Source organism: Propithecus coquereli, unplaced genomic scaffold, assembly GCF_000956105.1.
Source record: "Propithecus coquereli isolate 6110/MARCELLA unplaced genomic scaffold, Pcoq_1.0 Scaffold205, whole genome shotgun sequence".
Taxonomy (NCBI): Eukaryota; Metazoa; Chordata; class Mammalia; order Primates; family Indriidae; genus Propithecus; species Propithecus coquereli.
In genome coordinates this window covers 3,666,325-3,678,271 of record NW_012145523.1, presented here as the reverse complement: position 1 = coordinate 3,678,271, position 11,947 = coordinate 3,666,325, and the positions used below count along the sequence as shown (strand labels likewise).

Below are 11,947 nucleotides of genomic sequence, written 5' to 3'. Positions count from 1 at the left end.
CAAAAAAAAAAAAAAAAAAAAAAACCCAAACTTCTTAACGTGACTGTTAAAGCCCTGCACACCATGTAGCCCCCACCTCACTCCTGATGCTCCAACCCCTCCGACTCGACACCCCTGCTACTCTGACTATTTACGTCTCTTCAACACACTGTACTGGCCTCCTCTCCCACACGCAGCCCTGAACCAGATGGTCCCTGGGTCTGGGGACACTTCTCCTTCATTGTGCCCTCCGTGCCTCATCGGGCTAACGATGCTACCCATTGCCTTCTCTGCAGGGTGGCAGGCCAAGCTTATTAGGGTTCCACTAGCAGCACCCAATGCTTCCCTTGTTGGCATACTTGATTGTAATTACTGGTTTAGTTCTCTGGTTTCCCTGTAGGCCAGAAGGCTGGTGCAGTACAGGAAGGTGGTAGTACGAGTGCAGGTTTTGGACTGCCTAGGTTAGGTTTGGGGCTCTGCCTGTATTTTCTTGTCAAATTGCTCATCTATCTTTGTGCCTCGGTTTCCTCGTTCGTAAAATGGGCGGAAATAATACTGACTACCTCACAGAGTTATTGTGAGTTAAACGAGTTCATATATATATATTAATATATACATACGTATGTATATCTAAAAGGTTAAGTGGATTGACTGGTGCGTAGAAAATAAGTCTTCAGTAAACTGAGACACACATATGATGGGTACTCACTAAATACATACAGGCTTTTTATTGTTTCATTTTGCTTTTTAAACAAGGTATTCCTAAGACTCTTTTCCTGTGAGTGCTCTTTCCCTTTTTCTTCATTGTCCATTAGCTTGGTAAGATTGGAGCCCCAGAAGTAAAAAGTGTTAATACTGTATTAGCTTCCCTGTTTTCCCAGTCCATGTAAACTTTTTTTACGATGTAAAGGCATAAAGTAGAATACAAGTGGGCAAAGAAAATATTATATTCATAAAACATGTTCTGCAGCCAACCAGCAGGGCGTCCCTTGCCTCTCTAGTTGTAGATTCTGCCTCTGCTCAGATCTCTGTAGTCCTTGCCTGTTTTAGGGCCCTTTCCTTAGAGGCCACCTGCTGGGAAGTGCAATGTGGCCTGGCCGGAGCATAAAGCCCATTTGGCACAGACAGGACTGTAGCGCAAGCAAATTAAAGCACTCTCAGCGTTCCATTTCACTCTGCAAACACCCGAACAACAGCAACAACAAAACCCCATAGTTTTGGGGCTTCTTTTTAGACGGAGTCACCAAATACATTCAAAGGCAAGACTACAGATTAGTACAGCATGAGATATATGACATTTTTTAAGGTCTTTGGAGGGAATGACAAAACAAGGAGCTTCCCACTTTCATGGGCTGTAAGTTTTTGTGAAAACATCCTCTCTGAAAATAAATCAATAAACATCGTAGCTTGCTCCTGAATTTTGTGAGGGCGTTCTTATTACCTGGTAGATAGCAGGCTTTAGAAGAGTTATTGTCATTTGGATGTTCGGATGAGTCACTGGGTCTCTTGCCCCCAGAGGCACCTCATTATGATTCAGAGCAAAGTACTGAAAGCGCTGGGGCTTCCGGAGGGAGCCCGGTGGGGGTTGTGGTGGCTCCTCCGTTGGCACAAGGCTTAATTGACACCTTTGATGCAGCCTAAGACAGAACCCGCACCTCCCACTGCTGCTTGGGAGACGTCAGCCTTACGCAGACAAGGCATCTGCTGATGAGTCCTGCATCTCATTCAGCCTGCTCTGGGAGCAGCCTTAGCCGTCCCTAGCTAATCCCACCGTTTCCCATTTCGGCTGGTGCTCTGCTCAGGGCTGAGAAGAGATTTCACCTCTTGGCTACTGTCAGGTCCAACACTAAGACTGTGTCCATGTTAGAGCTCATAGAAGGTAAGTGCAATGCATCGCCGCTCTGCCTCGTGGAAAGCATTTATTATGCACCCTCAGGAATGTGTGTGTCTCCCGGCTAATTCTACTTCACTGACTGCGGAACTGTAATGTTGTCATTTTTACAAGTAAAACAGAGGCACCTCATGTATCTTTATAAAATCATGTTTTTAAGTGTTTTACCTGCTCTTAGGGGTGCTGTTACTTAAAGAAAAGAATTGCTTACTTGACTTCTGTGGCTTTAATTCAGTTCAATGAGAGTGGTGTCTAAAACTCTTGAGACTCGAGTAGAATTCCAGTGATTCGAACCTGTTAGAAAGTAGCTTTTCTTTTCAATGGCAGCAAAGACAAACTATGAGTTGTTCCTCAGCGTCTGTGGCCAGTTACTTTGTCCTGTTCAAGGCAGGTCCAACAGACTCAGGCTAGGGTGATGGACGGGGGCAGAAGTGGATGCAGGAACTTTTTCCGGAAGTAAGTTATTAATTATAGAAATATAGTGATCTGTTAATCAGGTCACTGGGAATGTCACTAGTGAGCTGTGCTAATATCTACTCCTGCTGGGTAGCACTGGGCAGCTAAACTAAAGAATTAGGGATGAATCCCGTTGAAAGTATCTCAGGACCTTACCCACGTTCCCGAAATCCCTGTTGGCACTGTTAAAGTCATCGTTAATAAATTCATCAGGAAAGTTGTGAAGAGTGCATTTAAAAATATCATTCTGTCACCTGCTGCTCTATTAAACACAGGATTAACAAAACAGTGACTTTCCAAAGAAGGCTGCTCCCCAAGGCTCTTCTCGATACAGATGAAAGGGTGTCTGGAGTTTTAGCACATGCCCCTCTATAACTGTTTATTTCTCGGAGAAGATGATTTGTCGTGAAAATTCTTTAACATGCCATTTTTTCTCTCTGTGTGATTCTTTGTGTTTCCAGTTAATGGAACCCCTGGTAGTCAGCTCTCTACTCCGCGCTCGGGCAAGTCGCCAAGCCCATCACCCACCAGCCCAGGAAGCCTGCGGAAGCAGAGGGTAAGGCAATAAGCACGCTGCCCGTTTCAGACCTGTCTCCACTAGGTGCGGAATGGTACAGGTGCCAGCAAATAGTGCTGCTTGTCTCTAGGTGATGACCAAGCCAGGGCAGGAGGTGACCAAAGGTGGGTCACTTATTATTGCTGTGGTTTAGCTAGAACTCAGGGTGTTTAGTTTCTTTGTGAAAGTTCAGATTTGGAACTTTCACAAGAATGTGCCTTTGCTGCTTCACTTTTAAATACCCTCCTCTTTTTGTTCTGAATGCACAGACGTCATGAGCTCCGGTTTGTAAGCTTTCATGGTTGTAATGAGTTTTGTTAGCTATCCTCATTGACCACCAGGAAAAGAAAAAGTGCTGGTAACCGGGGGCGGGGCACGGGGTCCTGGTGGGCGTTGCGTGTGGCATGGAGTGGTGTTCCAGAGCAGCGTAGGGTCCACGGGGCAGGGGATGGGGGCGTAAGGCCTGTGTTTTTGTGAATGAAACTCACATCAAGCACCTTCTCTTTCATCACTACTTGCATTTATTTTTAGCCTCTTGGGTAATAACAGAGAAATTGGCTGAGTTTAGAGACCGCAGTGAAAAAGTTACCGGAAACAGTGTTAGCTTCTCCACACTATGGAAGGGGGTGGAGAGCAGTGCTTCTTTCAAGATGGAAGAACTCTTGCTCTCATCCCTTCACAACCTGTATTGTTTGTCTTTTCCAGTAACAATGAGGCAAGAATGAAAGGAGTGGGAAGGGGAGAAGGGAGGGAGGTACAGTGGAAGAAATTGAAGGCCCTTCATGGTCCTGATTTCAGAAGTGGGCGGTTGTCCTGAGTTGCTCCTAGGAGGTTTTACGATGGTGCTCACCCACTATTTTAATAAGAAAGGACTTTTTGCAGGCTACTATACTCAAATGCTGGACTTTTGAATTTTGTTCCTTTTATTATGTGTTTTAAAATAAGGCTTCTAAGTTCCATAAATTTAAGCTTCCTCCAAGATGGAAGGCCCTCTCTTCAAGATTCCTGCCCAGGGGGTGTCTTTAGGCCACCAGAACCATCAGCCGTCTAAAAGTGGAGGGCAGGGAGACTCAGTCAGTCCCCGGTTCCTTCAGAGCCTGTTGCACCAAATATCAGGTTTTATTATCTTTCTTCACTGGTTCTCCTGGCATCAGGTTGAGCTTGTCTGGTTTGTTTGATGAAGCCTGGGGTTTGTTTGGTACCAGCTTGTCCACTCAGTGGCTTTGTTATCTTAGATGAGTCTATTATCTTTTCTGGGCCTCAGTTGAAAAAACAAAACAGAGCTTCTTTCCAGATAGAAAACTCAATAATTCTAGTTCCATTTGAGTGTTTTCACTGTGGTTTCTTCTTGGCCACAGTCTGATTTGGCATTTGAATGTACAGGAATCCTTAGTGAACTACTCAAAGAAGAATTGGCCAAATTCATTTAATCTCCTAAAGGCCTATCCTTGAGTGGAGAAAGAGCTGGTGTGGTCATTCTTTTCTTGTAAATGTTACCCAGCAAGGCTCCAAGGGACAGCCATTAGGTATGGCATGGGAAGGGCCCTCTTTCAGAGGACATTCTCTCTCTCGAAGTGTCTATCTTGGAGAGTACACCTCACATAGAAATCCCTCTTTAATCTCTGAGCTAGTTGAACTCAGATTAAGGATTTATTGGTGTAGCTCTTGCTTAGTTGTTGAGATTAAATTTAGAGTGATTGAGAATGCCTGCTACAGATGGGAGCTTCTCTCCCTTCTTGTTTGCTTGGAGACTTCCATCTTGGGATGTAAGGCTTTGCTCAAATGTCCCTTTGTTGGTAGAATGAAGCTAGAATTTCCTTCTTCTGCTCTCTTGTTCTCTGTTTCACAATGATTTTGTCCAATTGAGGCAAAAAATTTCCATCCACTGTGTGGCCACTGGCTTATATAATTAACATTTCTAGCGCTTGGGAAATTATTATAAGGTATGGATCTATTATAGATTCTTCATTTTGCCATTTAAACTACCATAGCACACACTGTACTTGAGAGAAAACACAATCCCATTTGTTTTAGGGTGACACAGGGTTTGTCACCATCTGAAAACATTTATTAAGCACATATTGTGAGCAGGGCACTGGATATATTCAAAGATGGTTCAGTTTCCAAGCTTTTGAATTTAAGCCATAAATGAACATCCCCCATCCATGTACCATGTCAGTGCATGGAGACGTTCCCAGCTGCTTTAATGAGAAGAGCTTTCATCTTGGTGTGTAGGCAACTGCATCAAATAAGCCCTCCCAGTTAAAATGGGCCTAGAATATCCCTAAAAACTGATCCTGTTTCAAATTTGGTTAATGTTCTTCTCAAATGGTTGGCTATACTCCTATGCAGGAAATACTGAAATAAGTGAAAGATGGCATGTGCTAAAAGAAGACACTTCAAAGAATAAATTAACTCTTTTTATTGCAAATTGGAAAACAGTAGCTACTTCTATTTTTTCCCTTCTCTGTTGCCTAGCAACATGGCCAAGAAAATGAGTTGACTGCCCTCACCCCATCACAACACACACACACACACAAACACAAACACACACACAAACACACTCCATACCCCATTTTAAAATACAAAAACATAAGCTATTTTATTAAAAGGAATACTGAGACATTTGACTAGTTTCTTTACAGATAAGAAAATCTATGTTTTTATTTGTATTAATTATGATTCAATTAGCTTTTTTTCTTCTGTTAAGATCTTATTTTCATGTTACCTCTTTTGACATTTTAGAATAGTCTTACACAATAAGAGTCTGCATGCCAGACATTTTTCTTCATAAACATATTCATGGCGTTGTACCAAGTAACCTATTTTTCCAAAGCACAGTTATTTAAGTTGCTGTCTAGAAGTGTTTGGTCACAGAAGCAGATCTTGGAGGCTCTTTTCCCACCCATGAACTTTTTTTGGTCCCATTTCTTAATCCATCAGGAAGAAATGTGTTGCGTTGTGTAGGTTGAATGAAGCTCCCCATTATACTCCCACATCCCTGACTTTTGTAGATTATCTGATCAGTAAGATGATGTGAGGAGTGGGTGGTACGAAATAGGAAAAAAGCCAACTCTAAACACTCTCTGCAGAGCTGAACTGGTTGCCTGGCTACCAGCAGAGAGATCTAGTAGCAGGAAGGGGCGGGAGGGAAGAAGAGAGGAGGTGATGAGTTGAGTGTTTGGAGAACAGGGAAAGAGCATTAGGAAGGGATGGGGTGGAGGGGGGGAATATTGCACTTTTTCTGTTGTCCAAACATAAAATTTTGAAAAAGCAATTCTTGTTGGGTTTATGTTCCGTGCCAATGCAATGCTTGAGTTGCTGCTCTGGGACCAGAATTTGTTGAATGCCAGCTGGGGCTCCCAAGAAATTATTTTGTGAGGTAAGCAAGTTCCATTTCTGCCCAGAATGGGAAGAAAGTGTTCAAGGAGGAATTGCCTAGACTCATAGAAGCAGAATTGGCCTTGACAGATCTCAGGGGCTGTCAATCTCAGGTGGGCACCAGTGAAAGCAAAACCTCATGAGTGGGTCAAGCAGCATTTTCTTGCCAAGACGGTGAAATCAGCACTATTTCGTCTGTTTAGATGGTTTCTCTATTATTATTTTTTCTCATATCCCAAATTGGCGACATTAAAAGTTATAATGATATTAGAAACCAAAGGATACCCATTCATTGTTGCTCCCAAGAGAGCAACAGGGCACCCAGAAAAGCCAAGTAAACAAATCTGTACCGCCCTTCATCTTTCAGGACCTGTACCGCCCCCTCTCTTCGGATGATTTGGATTCAGTAGGAGACTCAGTGTAAAAGAGACAATGGAGCAATGTATATGGTTTGTGATTGGGTGAAGGTTTCTCATTTTCTAAGCAAAAGTCTAACAGCAACGTACACAAAAGAGTTTTGCATACCTTGACATGATAAAGACCAAATCATGCAAAAGTAAATATGTAGGCATTTTGTATTCATGACATTTATCCTTGAAGGAGAAATTTTCTTCTAAATGTCTCCTACATTGATTTGGTTGGGAAGAGTTTGAACACAAAATTGCTTAATTGCTGAGATTTTCGTATGAAGCCTGGCTCTAGATGAATTTCATACGTGAACCCCAAATGGAGTACAGGAACATGCTAATGACGTAGCAGCAGTATAGAGTCATGATTTCTGTAGATGGAATATCTTTTTAATCATAAGTAGTCATATAGATTTTTCTGTACTTTCTACAAAGCATATTAATATGGCACTAGCAGGCCTTTTTTTCTTAAGTTATATTATATTCTTTTTAAAATTTGGATTGCAAAATAATAAAAGTTTTCAGTTAGATTTTTTTTCTTCCTGAATAGTAGAAAAAGCTACTTATCATTTTGTGAGTTGGTATATCTTAGGGGAAAAAAAACTCACGACAAGGACACATCTCATGAAGATTCTAAAATTAAGCCTTAGGAACTTTCCTTGTTTTTGTTGTCAAGTAAATTTTATTTTTTATTGAAGTTATCTTTGATTGGAAACAGTGTAAGTATAGCTTAAGCTCTATGCCAACATGAAAAACTTGTCCAATGGCATTGCTATAATATTCTTCATGTCCAATGGACTATAATCATTTATGTAATTTTTCAAATGTGCAAAGGCTGAAGCTAGGATTTTTTTTTCTCACATGCAGAGCTAAAAAAAATTTTGTCTGGACTTTTTCCAAAAAATCAATTTGAAAAGCAAAATTATCTTAAATGGTGCTGTATAAATCAGGCCCAGAATATTCAAATCTCCATTCTGATAAATCCTGGATCTTGCTGGTGTTTTGGAAATTTCCATATGCAAAACTCCTTTTGTGTTAAACCAAGTAAGTCTATAATTATAACCCGTTGTTAAACATTAACCTACTAATTCTGCTCTTCTAGTCCTCTGTTTTAAACATTATAGTCAGCTTTGCTTAGAAATAAAATAATTATTTTAAAATCTGAATGTTAAAAATTAATTTAATGTGTATGGTCTGTTGTATTTAAGCCATAGCCTAGTGATCATTTACTTTTACTAGTTCAAACACTAACAATTTAAGACTTGTGAAGCATGCTTTTGATATTCTCCAGGCTTGACATATCTCAGTAGGTGATAAATTAAAAATGTTTGATGTCATTTGGAGGATTTTACATGAATTTTTTTTTTTCAAATTTTGCTTGAAAACTGAATTTAAAAACGTTTGATTCAAGATGGAGAGAAGTTCAGTTGTCATACACTGTTTTAAATGTTATTGATTTATCTCCTTGATAAATTGTTCAACTAGCAGATTTTACCATCTGGTTTGTAGTTACATATGTTACCATCTCACTTTACAAGTGAATAAAATATTCCAACCAAAAGAAGAAGAAGAAACGTCCAGGCAATCTAACAGCATTTGAAAACTTAGCCTTATAATAATTAGTGCCTCATTATCCTGTCTGTTGTAGAGAAAGACACTTCTCTGGCAGGTTATTTGAGAACTGCAAACTGAACCATTCCATCTTGAAAGAACAGTTCATAATAATACCTGTTCCAGACTTCAGGTTTTAAAACTGTTTCCAATAGAAATGACCAGAGACTCCTGCTGAGATCAAAAGGCTGCTTTGTTTTAGCTGAAACAGTAAACATCTGTGAGGTTGCCTATGCTGGTGTCTGTTTTAGTTATGTCTTTGTAAAATGCATTACTTAATACAGTTGAGTTCATAAAAGATTAGTATGTATTTGACTAAACTGTCAAAAATGCAAAGAAAGCAGTGGAACAGTTAATTTAAATCTGGTGGGGTCAGATGGTCCAGAACAAAAATAAATTTCAATAATTCTAACATCCCTGCACTGTCAATCTTATGGACAACTACTGCTTAGAAAGGCCCAATAAATGCTATTTGTTCTGCACAAATGGCAGATATTGCCAACTGATAAAGCCCCTGGCTTTGTTTAGACACGGCAAAAAGAAACTGGACTTGTACTAATTGCCGATAGATACCATGGCCAACTTTCCATTCAAGCAGTTCCAAGGGAAATGCTATTCTCCAGCATTTAATCTTTTGAACATATGATTTTTATTAAAGGACTGTTCAGGGGCTATATATATCATTTACTTTTTGAATCTAAAGTCCTCAGAGATTGAAACACCACACCATTTATAGACTTTGAGATCTCTTTCTATGCAGCGCCTAATTCTATTATACTAAAGAAGAAATAAAAAAATCTTAGCAACAAACCAGAAGTTTTCAGTTCATTGGTGAAACTGAATTGGTGATTTATAGGCCCTTAAGATTTACTTATAGAATTCTTTATAAAAAATTAGGCACTGAATTTTAAAGTTGTTCTGCTGAGCAGGAGAGCACTTCAGCAAAAGCCATGCATTTTTGTCCTTATGGTAATCCTTAAATGTGTTTTGAAGACATCGTGCTGTAGTTGAAAGTTTGACACTTTTTCATTTGCACTCACTTTTTTTTCTTTGACCTAGACATTGTAGAAAAAGATATTAGAAATTTCCCCTGCTTTCAGCATTTTAGAAATGCAAAACTTTAAAGTGTGAAGTTCAGTAGGAACTCAAAAGACTGTGATTCTAAAAGCCACGTGGTGTGTTCTTCTTTGTCTTGCTTAATCACCTAAGCAGGAGGGAACATACATTGGCTCATCTAAATATTAAGAAACCAAATAACATTTTCTAAAAACATTTGAACCAGCATTGATGTACTGTATGTGTTCCCTACTTTAACCAGCAGGGGTATTCTGGTTGCCTCCATTGCAGATCTATACACGATTGGGCTCTTTTTCTTTTTTTTTTTTACTTAAAAACGGTGAATTCTAAAAGCCACATTTCTTAAAGAAGTGAATGAAAATATAGAATAATATTCCTGAAAAATAATTGCTTATATTTTAACTAGTGGACTGCTAAATTTTTCATATGTGGCCATATATCTATACAGGTGTGTGGGTATTTATGTAAATTTGCCGGGCTTGGTGTGTATGTGGGTATGCTTCTGTATTTGTGTATGTGTACAGAACATAAATAGTGAAGTATGGTATTTGTGATACAGCCTTGTAAGTTACTGGCTCTTGTGGAATTGTATGACATGAAATCTTCATATCATAAAGTGTTACTCTGTGACATATTAGTTGGGGCACATTTAAGTTCAAGAGCAGTGTGCTAAACTAGTATGGCAAATGGTTCCAAATATTCCTATGTACTGATTTATGAAAAAATATGAAATCCAGATAAACAAAAAATTTGAAATCCAGCCAAATCCAATATTGTGTTAACTATTAAATATAAGTACACATTAATGTTTAATATCATTATGTATTGGTACTCAATTATTAAAATGATTGAATACTCTGATTTTTTTCTGTTGTGTATCAGTGACTTGTAGTGATTGTCAATCAATATTCACTAAAAAAGAAACATTGAGTTGTGAGTAGTCAAGTATTATGTTGAAACATAAATAGAAGAGAATTCAGAGTGTATTTGATTTTGAAGTAAATTTAATAACAAAGCCAGATAACCTGTAAGGCAATTCTGTTTGTTCTTTCAAAACATGATTCTAAACTGTTGACAAATTTTGAATATAATTGCTTATATGTGTGTATATATCTACATAAATATATATACACTTGAAAATGTTAATTGAATGAATTTACTCCATATGCATACTTTTGCTCATTTATGCATCTTTGCATTAGCCTTGGTAGCATCTCTAATTGTGCATGTTAGTGACAACTGTATCTGACTGAGATATCCCACAGAGGTATAGTGTGAAAATTAGAGATACATTGAATACAACATACCAATTGCCTGATATAGTGTGTTATACTGTCAGCGGAAAAATATTTGTAATTTTGTGCCTGTAATGCATGTGGAAAAAGTATGAAATCAGAGGCCCTCACCATAACTCTTAAGGGTGCATGACATATGGTGTCTTTAAAATGTGGTTCATTTTAGTAAAGATGATGGATAAATTCCAAGATAGTATAAATGATGCATGTAATACATGAATGTTTGTATTATATATGGCCACAAAATGTCTTTGAAGACAGGGTAGTAGATATCTGAAGGTTACAGGCAAACAACTATGAATGTTAATTTTCTTGTGATTTTTTTTGAGGAGCTTGTACTCTTCAACAAGCAAAGAATTGAGTTTATTTTTTCTAAGGACTCTTTACTTTGAAATACACTATGATTGTTGTAAATTTGGATACACTTTTTATAAAGAAGTTACATACTTTCTGCTTACAGTTTGAGTTGCTTGGATGTGTATTCTTCTCTTAAAAAACCAGTTGGTGTTAAAATGTTTTAAACAGCAATATATTTTAAAATCCATCCATCAAGGCCATCAGCAGAGTTTTGTAGAACTAAGCGTTGATGAAATGTTTCATTTAACTACCCAGTTTTGAAAGTTCCATCACTTTGTGCTGTGGTTTCATTGTAAAATGTTGTACCTTGTGTTTCACACTGGACCATGTTATTCCTATTGAAGTTAACTTTGTGACGCCTAACCCCTTAGAATAACTATATAATAAACAGGAAAAACTGCCTATGTTGTTCAGTGAGTTTCTTTCAGAAAGCTTGATAAACAGACACTAAAATTAAAATGACCGTGAGGGGTCAGGGTTACCTTCATAATCATGTATATGGCATTCTTGTGTTGTAATTAGCATCAGCAAGTGACATTTGAGTTACTGCAGAATGGTACCACATGACATCTAAAGTATAAAACACTGGCAGTAACAACAAAATAAGATTATCTGATGAAGAATTCTGTTTTAGTTGTTTGTATTAAAATCAGTAATATACCTTCCTCTCAGGGTTGCCTAAGGATGAATTTGTCAGAAATACTGGTAACTGGTTGAAAAAAAATTAACATGCATTTTTAAAAGCATACTAGATGTCTCCCGGGTTTGAAGGCATTTTTCCCAAGGTCATCTAATTTGCAGGAAAAAAAAATGTGTATGTGTATATGTCTGTGTGTGTATGTATACAAGCTATTTATTTTAAAATCACTGGATAATTTAATACACAAAATTGTTAAAATATAATGAAATTAATTAATTTATTCATTCATTAAGCAAA

General features: G+C 38.3%; 1 protein-coding gene across 1 annotated transcript in view; it reads left to right on the top strand.

Annotated features, from left to right (window-relative positions):
* DCLK1 (doublecortin-like kinase 1) overlaps window positions 1–11,947 on the top strand; it is a 328,500-nt gene that overhangs the window by 252,001 nt on the left and 64,552 nt on the right. Inside the window, 1 exon segment of the mRNA XM_012644043.1 lies at window positions 2,788–2,882. Within this exon segment, the coding sequence (XP_012499497.1) occupies window positions 2,788–2,882 (95 nt within the window).